Genomic DNA, 25,924 nt, shown 5'->3' on the forward strand with positions numbered 1-25,924 from the left:
ATTAGCCAGGTGTGGTGGTGGACACCTGTAGTCCCAGCTACTCGGGAGGCTGAGGCAGGAGAATTGCTTGAACCTAGGAGGTGGAGGTTGCAGTGAGCTGAGATCTCACCACTGCACTCCAGCCTGGGCAACAGAGTGAGACTCCGTTTCCAAAAAAAAAAAAAAAAACCACCACCAACAAAAAACAAGAACATATGTATCTGAAAAGGCAGACTCTGGATTCAAATTCAAATTCGTGTGACTCACATCTACTCTTAGCTACTGTTATACTGCCTTCTGTTGGAATCTATTTGGATTGTGTGTAAAACAAAGCCCCATCATTTTTAGGCCTCGAAGATGAAAGGCTTCCTTCCAAGAAAAGCAGCAATCAAGTGAATAGGTGCTCGTAGATACCACCAAGTGGCCTGAGAAGGAATTGGTGGCGGGGTGTGGTAGCTCATGCCTGTAATCCCAGCACTTTGGGAGGCTGAGGAGGCAGATCATTTGAGGCCAGGAGTTCGAGACCAGCCTAGCCAACATGGCAAAACCCTGTTGCTACTAAAAATACAAAAATTAGCTGGACATGGTAGTGCGCGCCTGTAATCCCAGCTACTCAGGAGGCTGAGGCATGAGAATTGCTTGAACTCAGTGGGCAAAGGTTTCAGTGAGCTGAGGTCACACCACTGCACTCCAGCCTGGGTGACAGAGCAAGACTCCATTTCCAAAAGAAAATAGAATTGGCATTTAGAGGCAATGGAGTGCAGGGAACATTGTACTTAATATCAGAAGACAGCTGTATATTTAAGTTCTATCATCGATTAGCTATGGAGATTAGCTTGAGCATTTCACTTTACCTCCACGAGTTTCACCTTCTTCATTTGTGGAAGAGGATCTCTGTGGGTTAATGGGAAGTCTGAAGAGTAGTGAATGTGAAAATGTTTTGCAAACTTCCTCGTGCTGTGCAAGGGTGAAGGCTTATTTCATTACTCTGTGAGTCTCTCACATGGAATGGATGTTTGCTTAAAAGTATGAGGTTACATACTCACGTGTCCTGGAGCAGCACCTGAGCCTCCTCACACAATTCAGGATTTGGAAATGATGGTTGGAAAATGGCTCTGCTCTGGCCTGGATTAGGGAGGATTAGCATACCAGGCCCAGCATGACGTCTCCACATTCCCCACCCCAAATCTACTGCTCCAAAAGAGAGAAAAACACCTTTCAGGCTTGCTATGAAATTCAGCGTGATGTGGTAGAAGTTAAGTGGCTGAGAGGGCCATAGCTTGTGGATTTCTTTTAATGTTTGTTTTTTCATTATTTGTTTGTTTGTTTGTTTTTTTACTTGTCACTGACTTGAAGCTCAAGCTTGCGGATTTTCACTGCACAAAGTTGAAAATATGAAGAGGATTAGGAGACGCTTTTCTTCTCCTTAAACCCTAGGAAGGAAGAAGTGGAACAAATGGTAAAGATAGCATGGCTTACTAACTTTCCAGTGTTCACTGGAATACTCCAAGACCAATCATGTTCATCTTTGTATCGTCACAGCACTGTACGTGACCTCTTACAGTGATCTATAGATCTATAGATGTTTGTTGATGAATTAATAATGAGTAAATAAATGATTCCTTTTTCTCTACTGTTTAAAGTGAAATTCTTTTATTCATGAGTGTGGGAAAATTTCCAAAAGGAGATGAGTACAGAGCTGAGTTTTTAAAAACAGCTTTATTGAGATATCATTTATATAATATACAATTCACCTATTTAAAGCATAATTCAATGGTTTTTAGTATATTCACAGCTATGTACAACCATCATCACAGTCAGTTTTTAAAAACTTTTGTTGCCCCACAAAGAAACTCATACTTTTTTTTTTTTTTTTTTTTTTGAGATGGAGTCTCCCTCTCTCACCCAGGCTGGAGTGCAGTGGCTCAATCTCGGCTCACTGCAGCCTCTGTCTCCTGGGTTCAAGTGATTCTCCTGCCTAAGCCTCCTGAGTAGCTGGGATTATAAAAGCTCGCCACCACGCCCAGCTAATTTTTGTATTTTTAGTAGAGACAGGGTTTCACCATGTTGGCCAGGTGGGTCTTGAACTCCTGACCTCATGATCTGCCCACCTCAGCCTCCCAAAGTGCTGGGATTACAGGCATGAACCACTGTGCCTGACTGAAACTCATACTTTTTGGCTAGCACCTTCACCCTCTCCATCCCATTTCCCCAGCCCTAGACAACCACTGATCTATAGAGAGCTGAGTTTTGAAGGGTTAACAAATGCCTATAGGTGAAAGCAGTTTGGATGTGTTGGCTTGAAGATAGAGATGGATGACCAAATGTGATCTTGTTGAGGAATGTGGAAAAATGAAGGTGGTGAGGCTGACAGACCGAAGGTGATTTATGCCAAAGAGTTTGAATTTCAATGAATCACTCAGTCATCAAACAGGTATTGAGACCCTATATGCAGAGCGCTTCCTAGGCAAAGTGGAGTCGATACAATGGGGAGCTGTCGTAGATTCTGGAGCCTGGGAGAGACACTCTCAAAGTGTTGCTCGAGGCAACTACTTTCTGCTGTTCTGTGTAGTGGGGAGGAAGCGTGGGGAGGTGAAGGCCTGGAGTCTTGCTCTTTTCTTTCAGTAGTCTAACTGCAAAGCATCATCTTAGCTACCATTGAACATAAGACGGCACAATTTTTTTTTTTATCATACTTTAAGTTTTAGGGTACATGTGCACAACCTGCAGGTTTGTTACATATGTATTCATGTGCCATGTTGGTGTGCTGCACCCATTAACTCGTCATTTAACTTTAGGTGTGTCTCCTAATGCTATCCCTCCCCCCTCCCACTACCCCACAACAGGCCCCAGTGTGTGATGTTCCCCTTCCTGTGTCCATGTGTTCTCATTGTTCATTTCCCACCTATGAGTGAGAACGTGGTGTTTGGTTTTTTGTCCTTGCGATAGTTTGCTGAGAATGATGGTTTCCAGCTTCATCCGTGTCCCTACAAAGGACATGAACTCATCCTTTTTTATGGCTGCATAGTATTCCATGGTGTATATGTGCCACATTTTCTTAATCCAGTCTATCAAGATGGCACAATTGTTTTGCTGGCCATGTTGCCCTCTGAGCTCAGGGAATAGTGTAGTGTGCAGTTGATAGGGCAGGCTCTTAGCATTAATACTCACATGTCTTTCTAACTTCCTTGCCCAAAACTGGTTGTGGTGATTGTTCAGAACCCAAACTGAGGATTGGAACCCCTCTCTGAATTGCTAGGTTCAGAAAAGTCAGAAATTAGATGAAACCACATCTCCCAGGATGACTTCTTGTCATCACTCTCTGGAGGGGGAAGGGAAAGCTGACGACGGGTGAGTGAGTTGGGTGGTGGCCAACTGCAGGCTCTTTCTAGGGGATGCAGAAGCACCTCTCTGCATCTCTGCCCAGTATACCTTCACTGTTACTATCTTTTGTACCATCTTTCTCCTGGCTGTTATGTCCCTTATTCTACATAACACACCTACCCCCGTCATGATTGCTCACAGTCTAGCAGGCCAGCGGCTAGAGAGTGGAGGGCCTCAGGGTTTCCACTTAGCTCCATGTCTGACCACTGGTAGTGCCGCTCACTAATTGTGCCCAGCATGCTAGGCTAGGTCATCTCTCTGGGGCCAGCCTAGCTGGCGTGTGGTTTGCCTGTAATGAATACACAGCATTGGTATATTTATCTTGATTCTTCATCTCCTTCCTCTGACCTTTGGAGGGAGACTTGTTTCGGGTTTCAGCTCCATTTCCAGGAGAGCAGGGTGATTTTGTGCATCTGAATGCTCTCCCCCTCAGCCCCCGTCACTATTGGTGTAGCTTCTCTGCTCTGTGTGTGCCCTGCTACATATGAGAAGCATAGGAAGTGTGGGAGAGAGAAAACTCATGTCCTTCTTAACACAAAGCAGAGAACAAATGCAAAGGAGACCTATGATTGGTCAGTGGATTAAGTAAGTGATCGGTGCTGGATAGGATTAACTGGCAAAAACTTCCACCAGATTCATAATTCCTTGAGGGCAGGGACTGGTCTTACTTTGTGCCAAGTTTTCTGCCAAGCAGCCTTAAATACATTATCACATTAAATCCTCACAACAATGCCTCGGTCCCCCCAGGCAGGTTTTCCAGCTGAGGAACCTGAAGTTCAGAGATTAACATTCTCCTGGTCCAACAGAAGCAAGGCTGGGATTTGAAGCGTGTCCTAATTCCAAAGCCTGAGCTCATTACAGCTCCACTGTCCTATCCCCCCAGGGCCTGGAAGCAGTCAGCCCTCCCCTGCTTGAGAACTTGTAGATGTGGAGGGGGAGGTCCTGAAGGAAGGTAGGAATGTGGACAGTCGGGAGGCCATTGAGGAGATGTGTGTGAGGTTGTGGGAAGCAGAGAGGTTTGAGGATGATGCTGTTGATGGTCTAGGTGGACTCCTCTGTGAGAAGCAGCTAGCCCCTGGCTGGAGATGTGGTTTCTAGATTAAAACAATCTGTGGAAACTGAGACAGTAGAGATGGAACCCTGTGGGCTGATTTCATACTGGCCAGCTTCCTCTGTGGGAGTTAGTATTTGGAAAATTTCCTTGGTGGTTATGCACTCAGAGGGTGCCAATTACATATCAGGTAAGGGGCTGGTATGAACATGGGGCAGATGCACAGGTGATCTTTCTGTCCTAGTTGGTGCATTTCTCCCAGGTATTATATAGCCTCCAGTTGCTATGCTGGTCACTGATAATTGCTTCTAGGGTAACGCAGAAGTTAAGGAGTCTGAATGGCTAAGCTGCCAGTGGGGAATTTTCTTCCTGACCCCAGTGGGCAAACTGCTGGCCCTGAAGCAGGTGTTTAGACCTGGAGCCAAGGCTGGCCCGGAGAGCCTGGAGGTGGTTGCTGGGTTGCTGTGTGTACAAGAGCTTGATGAAACCTGAGGGTTTTTCCTGGGGCATTTGCCCCAGTGGGATTCTTTCTTCCATAGCACATATCAGTGTGTGACTTGCCAAGGGGCTGTTGTGCCTGGTGTGAGGAGGGACATAGCTTCTTATTGTCTTGGGGGGTGGGAATCTATGAGCTCTTCTCCTGTGACTCTGGAGCCTGGAAGGAAGTGTCCTCTCAGAGGAGACTTGTTTCGGGTCTCTCAGGGACTCAGAACAGAAAGCTTCTCTCAGGGACTCAGAACAGAAAATCGAATGTGGGTTTTCCAGTGGGAGAAGGGAAGCAGGATGGTGATGCCTCAGCTGGTGAGGAGATGTTGGGCAGTAGCCAGCCACTCCCTGCCACCATAGGCAGCAACCTCCTAAACACACTCCTGTTTTCAAATATCCTCTTCTGTTATCAGACCACATGTCTGGATTTTCCATTCAGATATTGTCATATAGCTCGAAATCCTCACTAGGAAAATGTGGCTGTGCCTTTGGTCCCTTTGTGGAAGGGAGGGATAAAGAAAACCATGGGTTTTTCCTTTGAGGCCCTGACACATTGGGTAGTCAGAGGGTATGAAGCCCTTCTGTGTCCTCTGTATGTCCTCAAGCTGGGATGAGACTCCGGTTCCCCAATTCTGATCTGTAGATGAGATGGAGGAATGAGATGACCAGGCACGTCACGGAGGCAGCGCAGGGTCAGAGCTGAAACTCAGGCCTCTGACCTGAAATCTCCACCAGTTTCTAACAGACCTATTACATCTCTGCAGCAGCCTCATTCTTTTTAAGGTCTCTCCCTCTCAGCACATCACTGTGGTCAAGCCTGTTCCCCCACCCAGCCTGGTGCCTCTTCCCTCCACAGTCTGACCACAGAGATTTTCAGTCTTGCTGCTTCTGGTTGGCAAGTTTATCCAGGAAATGATGGAGCTGAGGGAGATGACTAGAAAAACAATAAACAACCTATTTGGTTTTTGCCCTCCTTTTTGCAGCCATAGAAAAATAATTTTCTGGGGGAGGGGGAGCGCCCAGTTTGGGGATGGTAACCCTTGCAATATTTGCCGCAGCAATTAGGAAAATACAGAAAGGCAATGGATGCTCAGTTTAGTGACACATTTTTGAGACTCTCCAAGAGTCTTCAAGCTTGTTGTCTTAAAAGGAATCATTTTAAAAAATGTAGTGCATGTGCTGCTGAAGTGAGCACAAGAAATCATTTTTTATGCCATAAAAGTCAACGCGGCCAGATGCAGTGGCTCACGCCTGTAATCCTAGCACTTTGGGAGGCCAACGCAGGCAGATAACCTGAGGTCAGGAATTGAAGACCAGCCTGGCCAACATGGTGAAACCCCGTCTCTACTAAAATACAAAAATTAGCCAGGCATGATGGTGGGTGCCTGTAATCGCAGCTACTCGGGAGGCTGAGACGGGAGAGTCGTTTAAACCGGGAAACAGTGGTTGCAGTGACCCAAGATAGCGCCACTGCACTCCAGCCTGGGCGGCTGAGTGAGACTCCGTCTCAAAAGAAAAAAAAAAGTCAGCGTATTGTATCTAATAAAATAGCTGGTTAATTGTAAAGTTTTGGATAGTAGGAAAAAGGAAAATATAATTTTATCATGTTAACTCAGTTATTAGAGGGTATATTGATCTGTTTGTGTTGTTATAAAATAATACCTGAGACTGGGTAACTTATAAAGAAAAGAAGTCTATTTGGCTCATGGTTCTGCTGGCTGCATAAGAAACATGGTGCCAGTATCTGCTTCTGACCTTAGGAAGCTTCTATTCCTGGTGGAAAGCAAATGGGGGATGATATGGCTTGGCTGCGTCCCCGTCCAATTCGATCTCATCTTGAATTCCCACATGTTGTGGGAGGGACCTGGTGGGAGGTAATTGAATCATGGGGGCAAGTTTTTCCTGTGCTGTTCTCAGGATAGTGAATAAGTCTCATGAAATCTGATAGTTTTAAAAATGGGCATTTCCTTGCACAAGCCCTCTTCTCTTGTCTGCCACCATGTGAGATGTGCCTTTCACCTTCCACCATGATCGTGAGGCCTCCCCAGCCACGTGGAACTGTAAGTCCAATAAACCTCTTTCTTTTGTAAATTTCCCAGTCTCAGGTATGTCTGTATTGGCAGCCTGAAAATGGACTAATACAGGGGAGCAGGGTTGTCACATGGTGAGAAGGTGCAAGAAAGAGAGGTAGGGGTGTCAGGCTCCTTTTAACAAGCAGATCTTGCAGGAACTAAGAATGAGAACTCACTCATTCTCGAAAGAATGGCACCAAACCTTTCATAAGAGATCCTCCCCCACAGCCCAAACACCTCCCACCAGGTTCTCCTCCTACACTAGAGACAAAATCTCAGCATGCGGGCCGGGTGTGGTGGTTCACGCCTGTAATCCTAGCACTTCGGGAGGCTGAGGCAAGAGGATTGCCGCTTGAGCCGAGGAGTTGGAGGCCAGCCTGGACAACATAGTGACCCCTATCTCTACAACAAATTTAAAAAATTAGCCAGGGCCAGGCATGGTGGCTTGCACCTGTAATCCCAGAATTTTGGGAGGCCAAGTCAGGAATATTGCTTAGGCCCAGGAGTTTGAGACCAGTCTGGGCAACATAGTGAGACCCCCAACTCTATTATAAAAGAAAAAAAAAGAGAAAAAAATTAGCCAGGCATGGTGGCATATACCTGCAGTCCCAGCTACTTAAGAGGCAGAAGTGGGAAGATTACTTGAGCCTTGGAGGTTGAGGCTTCAGTGTGCCATGACCACGCCACTGCACTCCAGCCTGGGCAACAGAGTGAGACCCTATCTGAAAAGAGAGAGAGAGAAAAAAGTCAACATGCTATTTGGAGGGGAGAAATATCCTGACTATATCAAGGGCATGTTTGGTGTATTACCTCCTGGTGTTTTTTCTCATTCAGATTTTCCTTTTATTTGAGAGACTTTTTTCTTCTGTGCCTTGCACTTCTAGAAGGTAAGGGAGAGTGTTAGTCCATGCGTTGAGGATAGAGAATTTGAAAGGAAAGATCAAACTGTTTTTTCTTTCTCACACTCAACACAGAACATTTCTGTGACCAGATATGTGGGGTTTTCTCCCCACACACCAAGAAGTTCTCCAGTGGACACAAACTGGGTGTCTTATAATTCAATTTAATTCTGACACCTTCTACCTGGAGATGGTGTCAGATTCCACAGGTTCAGGGCTCAGTCCTATAAGATTGCCCCCACTTCAGATGCCAATCACAAGTTAGAGCTACCTGTACTTTTTCTTTTTTAATTTTTTCTCTATCTGCATGTTGCATCTGAGATCTATACTTCTGACCAACCAACTATAAACCAGAGTTCCCGACTCCCTTTTAGGGTTCGATTAATTTACTAGAGCTGTTACCAGAAAGGGGTCCCATTCCAGACCCAAAGAGAGTGTTCTTGGATCTTGCACAGGAAAGAATTCAGGGCGAGTACACAATGCAAAGTGAAAGCAAGTTTATTAAGAAAGTAAAGGAAGGCTGGGCGCGGTGGCTCATGCCTATAATCCCAGCACTTTGGGAGGCCAAGGTGGGCGGATCACTTGAGGTCCAGAGTTCAAGACCAGTCTGGCCAACATGGCAAAACCCCGTCTCTACTAAAAATACAAAAATTAGCCAAGTGTGGTGGCAGGCACCTGTAGTCTCAGCTACTCAGGAAGTTGAGGTGGGAGAATTGCTTGAACCTGGGAGGTGGAGGTTGCAGTGAGCCGAGATCGCACCACTGCACTCCAGCTTGGTGACAAAGCGAGATACCATCTCAAAAAAAAAAAGTAAAGGAATAAAATAATGGCTACTCTTTTTTTGGTTATTTCTTGAACATATGCTAAACAAGGGGTGGATTATTTATGCCCCCCCACCCCTCTTAGACTATATAGGGTGAGTTCCTGACATTGCCATGGCATTTGTAAATGGTCATGGCGCTGGTGGGAGTGTAGCAGTGAGGATGACTAGAGGTCATTCTCATTGCCATCTTGGTTTTGGTGGGTTTTAGCCGGCTTTTTTACTGCAGTCTGTTTTATCAGCAAGGTCTTTATGACCTGTATCTTGTGCCAACCTCCTATCTTATCCTGTGACTAAGAATGCCTTAACTTACTGGGAATGTAGTCCAGCGGGTCTTAGCCTTATTTTACCAAGGCGCTATTCAAGATGGAGTTGCTCTGATTTAAACGCCTCTGACGGAGCTGCTCACAGAATTCAGAGAAACACTTATGTTTATAGGCTAATAATAAAAGATATTAAGGATACAGATCAATAATGAGATGCAGAGGTACATAGGTGTAGATGAAAAAAGTCAAACTCTGTAAAATATTTAAAGAGGTTTATTCTGAGCCAAATACAAGTGACTATGGCCCAAGGCACAGTCCAAGGCATCAAGAGGTTCTGAGAACATGTGTGCAAGGTGGTTGGGTTACAGCTTGGTTTTACACATTTTAGGGTGATGTAAGACAATAATCAATACATGTGAGGTATATATTGGTTTGGTCCAGAAAGGTTGAACAGTTCGAAGCTGGGGGCTAGTGTTACAGGTCATTGGTGGATTCAAAGATTTTCTTTTTTCTCTTTTTTTTTTTTGAGATGGAGTCTTGCTCTGTCACCTAGGCTGGATTGCAGTGGCACGATCTCACTCACTGCAACCTCTGGGATTCAAGAGGTTGATCCCTTCCCAGGTTCAAGCATTCTTCTGCCTCAGCCTCCTGAGTAGCTGGGGCTACAGGTGTGCGCCACCACACCCAGCTAATTTTTGTATTTTTAGTAGAGATGGGGTTTCACCATATTGATCAGGCTGGTCTTGAACTCCTGACCTTGTGATCCACCCGCCTTGGCCTCCCAAAGTGCTGGGATTACAGGCGTGAGCCACTGCACCTGGCCCAGATTCAAAGATTTTCTGATTGGCAAGTCAGAAAAGAGTTAAGTTATTATCTAAAATCTGAATCAGTAGAAAAGAGTGTCTGGGTTAAGATAAGGGGTTGTGGAGACCAAAGTTCTTATTATGTAGATGAAGTCTCCCACATGGCTGCCCTTAGAGACAATGGATGGCCAGTATTTTGTATTCAGACCTTTAAAAGGCGCTAGACTTTCAGTTAATCTCTTCAGGATTAGGAAGGTCTGGAAGGGGAAAAATCTAGTTATGTTAATAGAGATTCTTTACAGATGCAAATTTTCCCCACAAAAGATGGCTTTGCAGGGCCATTTCAAAATATAACAAAGAAACATATTTTGAAGTAAAATATTTCAACTTCCTTCTTTATCGTAATATTATGCTAGAGTCAGGTTGGAATTTGTTGTCTTATTGCAACATAGTCTGTTTTGTCACTCTTAAGATTTCTGTTTTGGCCAGGCATGGTGGCTCACACCTATAATCCCAGCACTTTGGGTGGCTGAGGTGGGAGGATCACTTGAGCCTGGGAGGTTAAGGCTGCAGTGAGTTGTGACTGCACCACTGCACTCTAGCTTGGGCCTCAAAAAAAAAAAATTCTGTTTTCATGTTAAAGCTGGTCAGTTGTGCCTGAGCTCCACAAGGAGGAGAGTATAATGAGGCATGTTTGAGCCCCCACGTCTTTCCATGGCCCGAATTAGTTTTTTTTTTCTTTGGGTCCCCTTGGGTCTCCTAAAGTGGTGTCCATTCAGTCAGCTGGGGGTTTTAGAATTTTAGTTTGGTTTACACAGGGCAAGGCAAGGTATTGCAGGGGGTTAGATGGGGCATGGATCTCCCGTGCTCACCCTGGACACACCACCCTCCCAGCACCTGCACGAGTTCAGCAACCCAGAAGCTCAGCAAAGCTCCATGTCCAAGAGTTTTCATAGAGCTTGATCTTCAGCCACACCTCCCTCTCTCTTTTCCTGGAAGTTTGTGGGTGGAGCTGAGAGATCCAACCTTCTAATCCTCTAGTCACTTGGTCTTTCTTGGTCCTTCCTCCCCATCTTGAGGCTCCCCAGGGGCCATATCCTAAGTCATTTTCTTAGCATAAACTCAGGTATTATCCATGGGATTCATTACAAATAACAAGAGACACTTCTGTCACTCAGGAAAGTCCAAGGATTTTAGGAGTTCTGGGACAAGAACCAGGAAAGGACCAAATATATTTCATCTCATACTACAGGAAGTCTGTGAAATAAGGAGGAAGGTACATTTCTGAAGCACTATTTCTAGAGAAGGATCAGGCTGAGTTGCTTCTCCAAAGTGGGAAGAGTGTTGTCAGGTATTTCTGCCACTTAACCTTGTTGTGTTCTTTTGCCCCCAGGAATGTCAGTGAGTGCCAGGCTGACCCCTCAGAGCAATCTGCCTTAATCTAGAGAGCATTCGTGTTCTGGCTGGATCATTACACTATGGAGCTCTTTTTGACCCTTTTGTTGATTTTCAGGGTTGGATGGAATGGTAACCGTAAAGGTTACCCTGTACAGGGTGGAGCTTCTCCTGGAACAGTTTGCCCTTAACTTAGGTGACAACATGTGTTTTCTCCACCAGTGTCTACGATGAACCACATCTTCCTGATCAGAAAATATCACTTTAAAAAAAAGACCTGGGGCCTGGCGCAGTGGCTTACCCTTGTAATCCCAGAACTTTGGGAGGCCAAGGCGGGCAGGTCACTTGAGGTCAGGAGTTTGAGACCAGCCTGGCCAACGTGGTGAAACCCCCTCTCTACCACAAAATACAAAAATTAGACAGGCATGGTGGCACGCGCCTGTAGTCTCAGCTACTCGGGAGGCTGAGGTGGATTTGAATTGCTTGAACCTGGGAGGCAGAGGTTGCAGTGAGCTGAGATGGTGCCAGTGCACTTCAGCCTGGGGAACAGAGTGACACTTGTCTCAAAACAAAACAAAACAAAACAAAACAAAAAACAAAACAAACAAACAAAAACAACCCCAGGAAAGAGGATTGGTTGCACTGTCTTTCTTGGTTATATCTTTTTATGTTTTCAAGACATACTATTGGGAAAGTTCTACCTAAGATCTAACTGAAATCCCCCACAGTACAATCCAAACTCATGTTCTCTTGTTTTGTGAAGATGGAAGAATACCTAGTGGATCTTTGTTTTTGAGAGTATTTCTCCCAAGACTCACTGTTGCTCAGCTTGGCCTGTTGCTTCCAGATTCCGAGGAAGGTCCAGGCTTTGTACTTGGACCTCACTGGTTCTCTAGTAGGGTCTGTGAGCCTCCACAGACTTCTTTTATTATTATTTTTTTTAGATGGAGTCTGCCTTTGTCGCCCAGACTTGAGTGCAGTGGCATGATCTCGGCTTACCACACCCTCCACCTCCCAGGTTCAAGAGATTCTCCCGCCTCAGCCTCCCGAGTAGCTGGGATTACAGGTGTGTGCCACCACGCCCAGCTAATATTTGTATTTTTAGTAGAGATGGGGTTTCACCATGTTGGCCAGGCTAATCTCGAACTCTTGACCTCGAGTGATCCACCCGCCTTGCCCTCCCAAACTGCTGGGATTAGAGGCATGAGCCACCACGCCCAGCCCTCTGCAGACTTCTTGGAGGAGTTTTCAGCCATTGTCAGCCATGTATGTTTGAAGGCAGGGCTGTCTTAGAGGTTAACAGAGAGGACAGTCGCCTGCCCATTCAGAAAGTTCTCAGAACACTGAAAATTTCTCTCTCTCTGAAGTGCCTTCTCCATGCTTGGATTGCTTCTTAAAATGCCTTTTGCTTCACTGCCAGAGAGATGCGACTGCAAATGCAGATAACTCAGGAGAGGTAATTCTCACGATTCATCAGACACTTATTGTGCGCTTACTGGGAACCTGGCACTGTTGCTGTGTGCTTGGGATACAAAAATGGATGCAAGCTGGGCATGGCGGTGCGTGCGTGTAGTCCCAGCTACTTGGGAGGCTGAGGTGGGAGGATAACTTGAGCCCAGGAGTTTGAGACCAGCCTGGGTGACAGAGTAAGACCCTGTCTCGGAAGAAAGAAAGAAAGAAAAGAAAAGAAAGGAAAGAAAGAAAAAGAAAGGGAGAAAGAGAGAAAGAGAAAGAGAGGCAAGAAAGGCAGGAAAGGCAAGAAAGGATGGTTACAGATGTCCCTTCCATTGGGGAGCTCCCAATTGAGTGTGTGGGAGATCACTATGTAAAAGTTAATTTCAGTGGCATATGGCATTCAGACTAAAGCATGAAAAAAAAATCGATCTGAGGACAGGATCTGCTGGGTGGGAGAGGAGAAGAGGGGCTTAGGGCCTTGATTTTACCAAATCTTCACCTATTTCACTCACACCCAGCTGCCACCTGTCAGCACCTGTTTCTGTCAGACAGACGGGTCTCTCAGAGAATCCAGTCATCCTGGTAGATGGGATTTGTGAAATTATTTCCACCTTCAGAAAAACTGAGAAGTCTAGGGCCATGAAGCTGGTCAGTGACAGAGATGGATCTAGAATACAGGTCTCCGGCAACCAGAACAAGGGTTCAGTTTACTACATTTCTCAGGGAGCCCATCTTCATCCAGGAAGGAGCCGTATCTTCAGGCAGTGAGTCATGACACTCAGGCTGGGCCCCTCCATCTGTGGGGACAGGGTGACAGTTTTTCCTAGGACGACTGCCCCAGCACCAGTCCTAGAGACAGGCTGAGGCAGCATGGGTTGGAGGCTCTGGTTCTGCTAATTTTCTCGCTGTGTGGTCCTGGGCAGATTACTCACTCTCTCTGGGCCTCAGTGAGATTATAAAATGGAGAGTGTACATTTCTGTTTCACCTTGTTAGACAAAATTAAGCGCATGTGTCTGAAGAGTTATGCTAATGCATATATTAGTTTACAAAAGCAAAGACATTTGTGCCTATCTATGAGGCCTCCAAGTCTGCTTCTCTGGTTAGTGGAGGCTGGAAGAGTGATTTATTCCTTCTTTGGTTATTTATGAGATGTTGCTTTTCTGATCTATTGATGGGTGCTGAAAAACTGCCTGTAAACCTAGTTTGTTTTTTTTAACCTCCCACAATAGTTATCTTAACCTAGTGTTTACAGTTTAAGGGCTGCTCTCATCTGTATGTCCCTTCAGTGTTGGCCTGCTTAAGATTCTGACTCCAGGTTTCTTCTTTTATATATGTATTTAAAAAAAAGAGAGAGAGAGAGACAGGGTGTTGCTATGTTGCCTAGGCTGGTCTCAAACTGCTGGACTCAAGCAATCCTCTTGCCTTGGCCTCCCAAAGTATTGGGCTTCCAGGTGTGGTCCACAGAGCCTGGCCCCAGGTTTCTTCTTATTTCTCCTCCTTTTCCTCCTTTTACCCTTTCTCTCGCCCACTCTCTTTCTCACCCTCCCCCTTGTACTATTTTTTTATTTTTATTTTTTGAGGCAGTCTTGCTCTGTTGCCCAGGCTGGAGTGCAGTGGCCCAATCTCGGCTCACTGCAACCTTTGCCTCCTGGGTTCAAGCAATTCTCGTGTGTGTGCCACCACACCCAGCTAACTTTTGTATTTTTGGTAGAGACGGGGTTTCGCCATATTGGCCGGGCTGGTCTCATACTCTTGGTCTCAAGCAATTCGCCTGCCTTGGCCTCCCAAGTGCTGGGATTACAGGCATGAGCCACCATGCCCAGCCTCCACTTTCTACTTCTAAATCCATATACTGTCCTGGGGCGATTTCTTCCATTCTCTTGGCTTTAATTATTCCTGTCTGAGACCTCATATTTTTCCTGAGCCTTAGGCTTATACCTCCAACTGACTAATGGGCAGTTCCACTGAGATGTTCTTCAAAACTCAGCTTGTCTTTTTGTAATTGAACTCATTATTTTTCCCTTCAAACCAGTTCCCTCCATTCTGTTACTTACATTGGGTCTTGGTACTTTTTGTTTTCACGAGGCTTCTCTCCCTCCAAGCAAATGTTCCTCAAGCCTGCCTTCTCAGCTCCATCACCATAGCCGGCTCTCACGTGTATTACACAAGCATCCTGACTCCATCACAGCCCCTCTCCTGTGCTTCTTCACTCTGCAGCCAGAAAGGTCTTCATAACCTCACTTCAGTTCCCCTCCTGCTTCATCCACCTGCTGCTCCTGTGTGCTCTGCCTCCAGCCAGTCTGACCTTTTAGTTCCATGAATGGGATGCTCTCTTATTTCCAGGTTTCATCAACGTTGTTTCGTCAGACAGAATTCCTTTTTCATAACACTGACCTACTTTGCCACCGTAAGGCCTTTTCGTTTGTTTAGTTAGCCTTTCCTCTAGGCAATGGTTCTTGACTGAGGTCTTCATTATGTCTGTGTTTCTGAAGCATCCTGCACTGGAGTGTGATTACGTGCTCGCATTGTATGCTTTATTAGATCCTACACACTGAAGGCAGAGTTTATTTTATTCAGTGTTTGTTTTATTCAGTGCCTGCTAAGCTCTTTGCATGGAACATGGTAGGAGCTCAGTAAGCATGTGTTTAGGGAATGAATGAATAATCAAATGATGAAAGCCTCTAAGGAAATTCGATTTTCATGGAATTCTACGATAAATCATTGTGCAAAGCAAGGAGTCCTCTTGAAGCTGAATAATTACCCCTTCATATGCCATTTATGTAAATCTGTACTATTATGTATTGGCTTGTTTGTCTGTCTTTAACCTGTTGGTTTCTGTTCTGGTTTTAACTGGGTTCTGAGTCTTTAGTAAGTGCCCAGAGAGCAGACACTGCTTTTTATTTTTATTTTTTTATATATCACCCAGGGTGGAGATTGCTGGTGAGATCTTGACTCACTGCAGCCTTGACATCCTGATCTCTTGAATAGCTGGGTCTGCAGATGCATGCCACCATGCCTGGCTCTTTTTTTTTTTTTTTTTTTTTTTTTTTGAGACAGGGTCTAACTCTGTCACCCAGCACTCAGGTTGGAACACAGTAGCACAAACATGGCTCACTGAAGCCTCAACTTCCCAAGCTCAAGTGATCCTCCTGCCTCAGCCTCCTGAGTAGCTGGGGTTTACAGGCATGTGCCACTATGCTCGGCTAGATTTTTCTACTTTTTGTAGAGACAGGATCCTGCTATGTTTCCCAGGCTGGTCTTGAACTCCTAGGCTCAAGGGATCCTTCTGCCTCAGCCTCCCAATGTGTTGGGATTACAGGCATGAGTCACCACACCTGACCCAGAGACTGCCGTTCTAAAGGTAGTCTCTATTCAGGGGAGCCAAACTTGGCATAGTTAGGTGGAGAGTGATCAATCTTTCCCAAAATGAGGTTCCAGAGAGCACAAGCACATTGGGAACAATATTTTGTCTGATGGTGGACCCAGGGCCCTGGTATAGTCTGCAAACAGCAGTTAGGTTTTTTTCCCCACCAAAGACCCATAACAGTTTTGAAGAGCATTTATTTTTGGAGCTGTGGTTGCCATGGTAATGCAATACTTTTTCTCGTCTTCTGATTCCAGGTCAGGGCAACAGTTGTTCCTCCTGCAGGGGAAGAGGATTTTGGAATATATGCATCCTTCCACCTTTTTTCCCCAACTAACTAATCCAACAAACATTTATTGAACATACACTACATGCCAGATACCGTTCCTAACACCAGAAATAATAGTGAACAAAATAGAGTCTGCCCTACAGGGGCTTCTCTAGTGGGGTAGAGAGACTGTCAGCAAATTATCAGTGCAATATTGGTCCCTATTTGTTTAAAAGCAAATTATTTGGCCACATCACTGAAAGGGAATTAGTTTGTTTTCTAAAATTTGGAAATCAAGAGTTGTAAAAGAAGTGTCTTCCATACTGCTTTGAAGAGCGATATGGGAGCGGGGAGGAGCTGGTGGCTGAATGTGGGAAGCTGACTCTCTTCCCACTGATAGTGGGACTTCATTGGATTTGTGTGGGCACTTTGGAATGCAGATGCATTTGGTGCTCTGACATCATCTAAGACCTTGGGAGATGACAGGATTAAGCTGGGTCTCTCTGCAGCTGTCAGATGTCAAAGCTGTTGCTCTTCTGGTGTTTGTGGGAGTCTCTTGGCACTAACAGAAGCCAAGAGCCAAAGAGCTGCCAGAAATGGCCCTTTATTATCCAGTGTAATGAAAGCCTGGAAAACAGGCAGGGAATGCCATTTATTAAGCTACCACAGAGTGCGGTACCTTAAACTGGGCTCCAAGAAGGAAGGTAGAGAGGAAAGAGGGGGTATTGATACCTGCTGTTGGGAGCGTCCCATCAGGGTGGCAGAGAATGGCACTCACAAGGACACAAATGAAAATGATGCAGACAATAGCAATTTACCACAATCTCTTAATTTGAGTAGCACTTTACCTTTTCAAAGCAATTTACCAGGCCATGGGCTCTCCCACAGAAGGGACAGGGTATAATTATTCTTTGTGATTGCTGTAGCACTGGCACACACCAGGATGTCCAGTGACAAGCGTATGGCATGACAATCTATTACCTCATTTGTTCCTGCATCCTGTGGGGCAGATGTAATGAGTAGACCCACCTGGCACTTAAGGAAATGGGGATTCTGAAATATGCCCACATCCATACAGCTAAGTAATGCTAGAAACCAGACTCAAAAAGAGGTTATGTCATGTCACTTTTAATTTAGGGCCCTTTCTTTGTTGTACCATACGTGTGTTGTATCTGACATTATACTGAGGCTTATGGATACATGCTGACAGTGTGGGTAATTCAAATCCACAGGAAATGAGACATAAAGACCAAACATTTTAACTAGCAGTTTCGGTGTGCTCCACTGTTTGAAAGCAGCAGCTTCTGTGAAAAGCTTTGACTGGATTTTACCTCCCCTGCTCCCCTTCCCATTTGGAGGGACACATCACACAGTCAGGCTGCCAGAGAGAGGAGAGTCCAAATCCCGCCAGCCAGCACTTGTTGCTTGGCTGCTATGTGCTGGCCACTGAGGTGTGGCTGGCTTCTTCTCTTGAAAGATGTAGTCTAGTTTATTTATTATTCATTCATTTGTTTGACAGCAGATTTTATATATATATATATATAGTGGTGTTCTCTCACCCAGGCTGGAGTACAGTGGCATGATCATAGCTCACTGCAGCCTCTAAATCCTGGGCTCAAGTGATCCTTTTGTCTCAACCTCCTGAGTAGCCGGGACCACAGGCATGTGCCACCATGCCCAGTTAATTTTTAAGACTTTTATAGAGACAGAGTCTCACTATGTTTTCCGGGTTAGTCTTGAACTCCCAGCCTCAAGCAATTCTCTTTCCTTGGCCTCCTAAAATGTTGGGATTACAGATGGGAGCCACTGCACCCAGTCCGACAGCAGATTTTTTTGACCATCCGTTGGGCAGTCAGTGCAAGTAATTGTGAACAAATGTAAAAATTTAAAATGTGACAGTCAAGTCCAACAGAGCTTAAAGGAAAAACATATAATAAAAATGTGACAAGTGCATCTAAGGAGAGGACAGCAGTAACTGTTACATTTGGTAATCCTGGCAATTAGCCAGGTCTTGTGAAGGACATTTTTTCTGGTAGAAGACCTTCCTTGGCCAGGCATGGTGGCTTATGCCTGTAGTCCCAGCACTTTGGGAGGCCGGGGCAGGTGGATCACCTGAGGTCAGGAGTTCGAGACCAGCCTGGCCAACATGGTGAAACCCTGTCTCTACTAAAAATACAAAAATTAGCCAGGCGTGGTGATGGGTACCTGTAATTCCAGCTACTCGGGAGTCTGAGGCAGCACAATTGCTTGAACCTGGGAGGTGGAGGTTGCAGTGAGCCAAGATGGTGCCACTGCACTCCAGCCTGAGTGACAGAGTGAGACTCTGTCTCAAAAAAAAAAGACCTTCCTTAATAAGTGGAGTTGGATAGACATTTTGCTTTGGAAAACAGAAGCTATTTACTCTCAATATTAGGTCTACTTCATTCATTTCACAGAATAGGCAAAGATGTCTGGGGCTTTGCTGACTAGGGAATTCTGGCCATGGCCTTTTGCTTCTCTTCTAACCAGGCCTTTTGCTTCTCTTCTCCCTTTTTGCCAGATGTAGAACCACCAGGCTTCCCTTTCATTTCTCCAGGAAAGAAGGGGTAGGGAAGTGAAAGTTCGATCTTGTGTTTCACAGGCACCACTGAAGTAAAGAATTCAATATTTAGATATTTTTGTGTTACTTTCAGTGCATTTTTCTGACCTTGTTCCTCATAGCCATGGAGAATCTAGAGTTCTAGAGCATTTTACCTTAATTAATGACTAGTTTAAGGCCTTTTTGGGTGGCTAGTTTGGAAATGACTCATATTCATGGTCTTTATCTGTTCAACAGTATCCTTAGAAGGTTAGGAAGAAACAATTGTCAGTGTGCAATTAACTCCAAACCTCTAATCCAGCTTAAATTAAAAAATACAGTGGAATATATACATGCAGCAACATAAATGTTTTCTAATAAATATATGTATATATCTAATACACATAAATATATATTAAATATAAGTATATATGTATATACAAGTATATATATCTTTTTATTTTAAGACAATCTCACTCTGTCATCTAGGCTGGAGTGCAGTGGTGCAATCCTGGCTCACTGCACCCTCTGCCTCCTGGGTTCAAGCAATTCTCATGCCTCAGCCTCCCAAGTAGCAGAAATTACAGGCACGTGCCACCACACACAGCTAATTTTTGTATTTTTAGTAGAGATGGGGTTTCGCCATGTTGGGCAGGCTGGTCTTCAACTCCTGACCTCAAGTAATCCTCCTGCCCCAGCCTCCCAAAGTGCTGGGATTACAGACATGAGCCACCGTGCCCGGCAATAGATAGGTATGTATTTTTTAAACCTGGATATTCCTTAGGGCAGGCTAAGTACTTTTTGGTCCTGGAATACTGACTCAAATTTCAGAAAGACATTTTAATTTGCCTGTTGCATGTGATACTTGTTTTAACACCAGCAATTGGACTCAAACCTATCCACCTCAGGGAGATTCTGGATCTTGCCTGTTTTATTATAGGGGATGACAAAGTAAACCCAAAGAGGGCTGAGCAATGGAGCATCTGAAGTCCCAGGTCGCTACTGATTGTGAATTCGAGGGTGATCAGGGACAGCTAAGAAACAGAAATGTGTTTCTATTTCTTCCAAGGCTCTGTATCTTTGTAAAAGCCCGTTGATAATGGCCCATGCCAACACTGTTCCTCACCTATCCCCACCTCTAGCAAGGCCAGGGTAGATACTTTCCCAGCAGCTGAGTGTGACTTTTATCCTGGTAATAATTTCAATCCTGCTTCCATGGAGTAAAATTCCAGACTGGGACAAGCGTTCTTTCCGCAGGCAGCTTTGCATCATTAGCTTCCTCTTACACACATTGGTGATCATGATAATACCTACCTTGAAGACTGGTTTGCAGATGAAATAAGATAAGGCACCTCTCCAATTTCCTGACATCCTGTAGGTACTCACTTCCTGGTTACTTCCTTTGTCCCTCTCCCCTTTAAATTTAAGAGAAGGAGGTGTTTTCATATGGGTGTCATTTAGGGCCAAGCTTATCTGATCTGAAGGACAGGCCCCAGGGCTTGCGTTGTTTTTTCGTCATTGCCAGGCACCTTTGCTGAGTCATTTGGGGTTGGCAGACCTGGAAAAGACAGCGGTTTAGAGAGTGGTTAGTGCCGTGATCAGCCAACGCAGGCTCTATTGTCTGTTAGTATTTCCTGGTGCGCTTTTGGAACCTGATCTGCCCTTCTCATGGTTAAGGGCAGGGGATGAGTAACTAGCCATGGGGATGTTCTGCATATCTTGCCTTGTGCTGAATTTCCTGTAAAATGGCTTCATGAAACTTTGATGTCAGCTTAAGCAGTACTGCCACCAGGCTCTGCGGAGGGCCCTAAGTGAATAGAGGGCAGCAGTGTCTTCCAAATTTGAAATGAGTGACATTGGGTTATAATTAGGGGAGAAGATGCTCTTGATGCTACTGAGAAGATACAGAGTGAGAACTTTTCTTAGAAAAGTGTGAGGTTGTAAAGAAGAACCAAGGTAAGATTTAAAGATTGCCTCTGAGAGATAGGAGACATATGTGGGAATAGGACTGGTTTTACATGTCCCCTAAAATGCTTATTCCATCTTTAGTGAGGCTGTATTTGTGGGACTAGGTGCATGTAATTCTTATGTTTAAAGAAATGCTTTAACTTGTTATATCTGAAGGATGTTTTATGAGCACTTAGTCTTTTACTAGTTTTGTGATGTTTTATCCCCATCAACATCAATGACAAGTATTGTTTGAATATGTACTTCATGTAAGATGTATAAGAGCCCTACTTAATATTTAGGGAAGTAGGAAATTAAACATTTAAGTCTATTTTTTGCCCAACATATAGAGATGAGAGGGAAAAATATTTGATTAAACTATAATCTTTGTGTCTATTATGACTAGGTAGACATTCCTTAGGATGAACTAAAATCAAAACAGATTTCACTAGAATTTATTTTTATTTTTTATTTTATAGAAACGAGGGTCTTACTATGTTGTCCTAGCAACATAGTAAGGAGTCTCGAACTCCTGGGCTCAAGCGATCTGCCCTCCTCGGCCTCCCAGTGTGCTAGGATTACAGGCATGAGCCACCGCACCTGGCCAGATTTTACAAGAATCTGCTTGTGAATTCCCTTCAAAATTAAAATTACACTGGAACCCGTTCTGATGATATGCATTCCACTCAACTGATCATTCATCCTCTACTTGCTATCAAACTGCTGCGCTCACCACGCAATACGGCGTAGTTTGCAAAGCCACGGACTCTGGAGTGATCTGCATGGATTCTGTCCAGGCTCTGCCGCTTACTCTCTGCCCTTAACATATTTTTTAGCTTTTTTGAGGCTACATTCTTCAGCTTTATTGTCTTTATAGCACTTTGTACTTCTGAAATTATCATCTTCTTTTATTTTTCTCTGTTGATGATCTGTCTCTCATTTCTGCATCCCTTCTGCTAAACCATAAGAATTTGAGGTCCTTGAGAGCAGGGACCTTTGCCCCATCTGTTTATTACTATGTTCCCAGTGGTTAGAAAACAGCCTGGCATATAGAAAACACTCAACCAGGCCGGGTGGGGTGGCTCGCTCCTGTAGTCCCAGCACTTTGGGAGGCCAAGGTGGGCGGATCATTTGAGGTCAGGAGTTTGAGACCAGCCTGACCAACATGGTGATATCCTGTCTCTACTAAAAATACAAAAAATTAGCTGGGTGTGGTGGCACACACCTGTAATCCCAGCTACTCGGAAGGCTGAGGCACGAGAATCGCTTGAACCAGGGAGGTGGAGGGAGGTTGCAGTGAGCCAAGATTGAACCACTGCACTCCAGCCTGGGCGACAGAGAGAGACTGTCTCAAAAACAAAACAAAACAAAAAAGAACAACACACTCAACAATGGCATATCCATTTTATAGAATGAGCAACTGTTAACAGTTATCCTTCTTGTCAGCAGAAGCACCAGAGGGTTAAGAAAAAAGTTTCAGATGCCTTCTCTGCCCACCAGGAGTTTGACATTCTTGTTCTCTAAGGGCAGCATTGGTGTTGTGGAAAGAGCCCCGAGAGTCAGCAAACTCGAGTTTTATTCTTTGCAGTGCTACTAAATACCTCTGTGACTTTACACTTGTCATTTACCTTCTTTGGGCTGTTGGTTTCCTGTTTGAAAAAGAAAAAATTGGGGCCAAGTGTGGTGGCGCATGCCTATAATCCCAGCACTTTGGGAGGCTGAGGCAGGCAGATCACTTGAGCCCCTGAATTTGAGACCAGCCTGGGCAATGTCATGAGACCTCGTCTCTACAGAAAATACAGAAAATAACCAGGTGTGGCCAGGCGCAATGACTCACACCTATAATTCCAGCACTTTGGGAGGCTGAGTCAGGCAGATCACTTGAGGTCAGGAGTTTGAGACCAGACTGATCAAAATGATGAAACTCCGTCTCTACTAAATATACAAAAATTAGCCAGGTGTGGTGGCGCACACCTGTAGTCCCAGCTACTGTGGAGGCTGAGGCAGGAGAATCACTTGAACCTGGGAGGCAGAGGTTGCTGTGAGCTGAGATGGCGCCACTGTACTCCAGCCTGGGCGACAGAGGGAGACTCTGTCTCAAAAAAAAAAAAAAAAGAAAAAGAAAAGAAAGAAAGAACTAGGTGTGGTGGCACATGCCTCATGCCTGTGGTCCCAGGTACTCGGGAGGCTGAGATGGGAGGATTGCTTAAGCCCAGGAGGTCAAGGCTGCAGTGAGCTGTGATGGCACCACTGCACTCTAACCTGGGTGACAGAGAGAGACCCTTTCTGAGAAAAAAAGAAAGAAAGAAAGAAAGAATTAAAACAGTTTATCCCTCGAATCCCTTCCTGCTGTGAAGTATCGGCTCATGATTTTATTAATAAAATTAGAGATTGTTATAAAATGATAACCTGGAAAGAGAGTAACAGTTAAAGGACACACTTATCAAATGAGCATACAGGAAGTGGACCAGGAAGCCACATTTCTGTGTCTCTGTTAGCTGCCTCTAAACCACGTTTGTTCTTAGACTGCTATTCTTTCCCCACTGTCCAGCCAGCGTCAGCCTACCCTCGTGGTTTAGTTCACATGTTTCAGAATAGCCAGCAACTCCCTTCTTTCTCAATATTTGTGTCTTCCACTTAGCCTTCAAACAGGCTTAATGGAAGATTTCTTAGCTTAGCGTCATGGGACTTTTAAGGCTAGACAGGGCCTATGTGATTGTCTAGCACACTCTGTTCATTTTACAGGTAAGCAAACTGAAGTTCAGAACAATGGGGCAACTTGCTCTGTGTTCTACGGAGTCCATGACAGAGTCAGTGCTGGACCCAGCCTTATGAGCCTGGCTCTGGTGCTATTGCTCCACTGTGCTCCGTGCTCTATTTTCCACATATTTTATTTTATGTATTTGTTTTTTGAGATGGGGTCTCACTCTATCGCCTGGGCTGGAGTGCGCTGGTGCAATCACGCTTACCGCAGCCACGACCTCCTGGGCTCAAGTGATCCTCCTACCTCAGCTTCTGAGTAGCTGAGACTACAGGCATGCACCACCGCACCTGGCTAATTTCCCTACTTTTTTGTAGAGACAGGGTCCTGCTACGTTATCCAAGGTGGTCTTGAACTCCTGGGCTCAAGGAATCCTCCTGCCTCGGCCTCCCAAAATGTTGGGATTACAGGCGTAAGCCACCATGCCTGGCTGCCACATATTTTAAATAGATGAGTACCACTTTATGCATGACTCCACGATAAGTGCGTATGTATGCTGCACAGAACCTAGTTGGAGTTCTGAGAGAGAGAGAGAGGAGAGGGGAGGGGATTAGGGGAATTGGCTTACATGATTATGGAGGCTGAGAAGTCCCACAACACACCGGAGACCCTGGGATGCTGGTAGCATGGCTCAGTCCAAGTCTGCAGGCCTCAGAACCAGAGAAGCTGATGTTGTAACTCTCGGTTTGAGGCCAAAGGCCTAGAACTCAGAGAGCCACTGAGGGACAGAGAGAGGAAGAATATAATCCGACTCTGGCAGTTCCATTCACATATTCACCTTTTCTCAGTTTTTGTTTTCCAGGCCCCCAGCAGAATGGATGGTGCCCACTCACAATGAGGGCGGATCTTCCCCACCTAGTCCACTCAGACTCACATGCTGATCTCTTCTGGCAACATCTTCACAGACACGCCCAAAAATAATGCTTTACCGGGTTCCTAGGTAGTCTTTAATCCAGTCAAACTGACACCTAAAATTAACCATCACAATTACCTTCTCACTAAAATCAATCTGAGAAGAAAATGGTCATAAAGAATTTGATGCAAATCCCTTTTTTGATTTATAGGATGAACAGTATCCTAGATAAGGAAACAGTGAAAGGCTGTTTTTTTTTTTTTTTTTCCCTCCTCTTCATACTCCCCAATGTGAGTAATGGGCAAAAAATTCCAGGAGAATGGGAGCATTCTGAGTGATAAGAACAAGTATCTCTCAACATGTAGAGTGTGTGTACGGGTGGGTTGTTTTCAAATTTCAAGTCTGCAAATGGGTAGTTCCAGGTATGGCTTGGTGATTGAAGTGGAGGTTCTTTTGGGGCTAGTCCTTTGTGCTCCTGTAATTTCCCCCCAACTCTGAGTCTGATCTCCTCAGTGAGAACAATCACTTTAATGCATAATGCACACCGTAATACACAGCGGAGTTAACAGAATATTCAGACAATCACAGACACAATGGCCTTCCTAGCCATGAGTTTGGAAAAGTGTTTCTAGGAGCTTGTTGTAGCAGAGGCTGTGTAGATGACAAAGAACATGCACTGCATTGTAGATGGGTTATAGTTATGGTGACCAGCCCTTGGAGTTAGGGCAGATTGGGGTATTTGATTGCAAAGAAATAAGACACTTCTATATATTTGTTTTAATTTGCTGATCATGGGAAAATCTTCATGAACACTTATCTTCTTTTTTTTTTTGAGATGGAGTTTTGCTTTTGTCACCCAGGCGAGAGTGCAGTGGCATGATCTGGGCTCACTGCAACCTCCATCTCCTGGGTTCAAGCAATTCTCCTGCCTCAGCCTCCAGAGTAGCTGGGATTACAGGCGTGAGCCACCACACCTGGCTAATTTTGTATTTTTAGTAGAGGTGGGGTTTTGCCATGTTGTCTAGGCTGGTCTCCAACTCCCGACTTCAGATGATCCACCCACCTCGGCCTCCCAAATTGTTGAGATTACAGGCATGCACCACTGTGGTCGGCCATATTCATGATTTAAAGGAATTGAAGATAAAAGAATTGAGTTTGATAAAAAAGAGAGAGAAGAATATTATTTTCTTCAAATACTGACTTTTAAGTGAGATAGTGTGCAAAAAATCCATATAGTAGGTACTCAATACCTGTTAGTTGACCCTTCCCCTATGATGTGAACTGGTTATTCACAACTATCTTTATACTTTAAGTCCTATTCCTAAACACACACTGAGGTTCTGGAGGGCAGGGCTGGGTCTTAGGCAAATTTGTTCTGCTACCTTCTCACTGGACACTTGGCTCACCCAAAGCTTGCCTCTCATCTGTTTTCTGTGTACAGATTGCCATTCAAAAAGTGTTTTCTGAGTGAATGAATTATTTACTTTATGGAGCATCAAAATCCTTTTTATGTTCTTGTCCATTTTTATGTCCTTGTCCTCACCCTTGTCCCTTCAAGTTCAG

The 25,924-nt window shown here is 44.9% G+C and overlaps 1 protein-coding gene across 10 annotated transcripts in view; it reads left to right on the top strand.

Annotated features, from left to right (window-relative positions):
* GRAMD1B (GRAM domain containing 1B) overlaps positions 1–25,924 on the top strand; it is a 270,435-nt gene that overhangs the window by 75,900 nt on the left and 168,611 nt on the right. Inside the window, exon 2 of one of the 10 annotated variants that reach the window (XM_034933934.4) lies at positions 1,336–1,469. The exons of the other annotated variants lie outside the window; for them this stretch is intronic. Within the exon in view, the coding sequence (XP_034789825.1) occupies positions 1,336–1,369 (34 nt within the window). The 3' untranslated portion in view covers positions 1,370–1,469. Of the gene's footprint in view, positions 1–1,335; positions 1,470–25,924 lie in introns of those variants that run through there. 10 annotated transcript variants of the gene reach the window in all.

The sequence above is a fragment of the Pan paniscus genome, chromosome 9 (genome assembly GCF_029289425.2).
Source record: "Pan paniscus chromosome 9, NHGRI_mPanPan1-v2.0_pri, whole genome shotgun sequence".
Classification (NCBI taxonomy): Eukaryota; Metazoa; Chordata; class Mammalia; order Primates; family Hominidae; genus Pan; species Pan paniscus.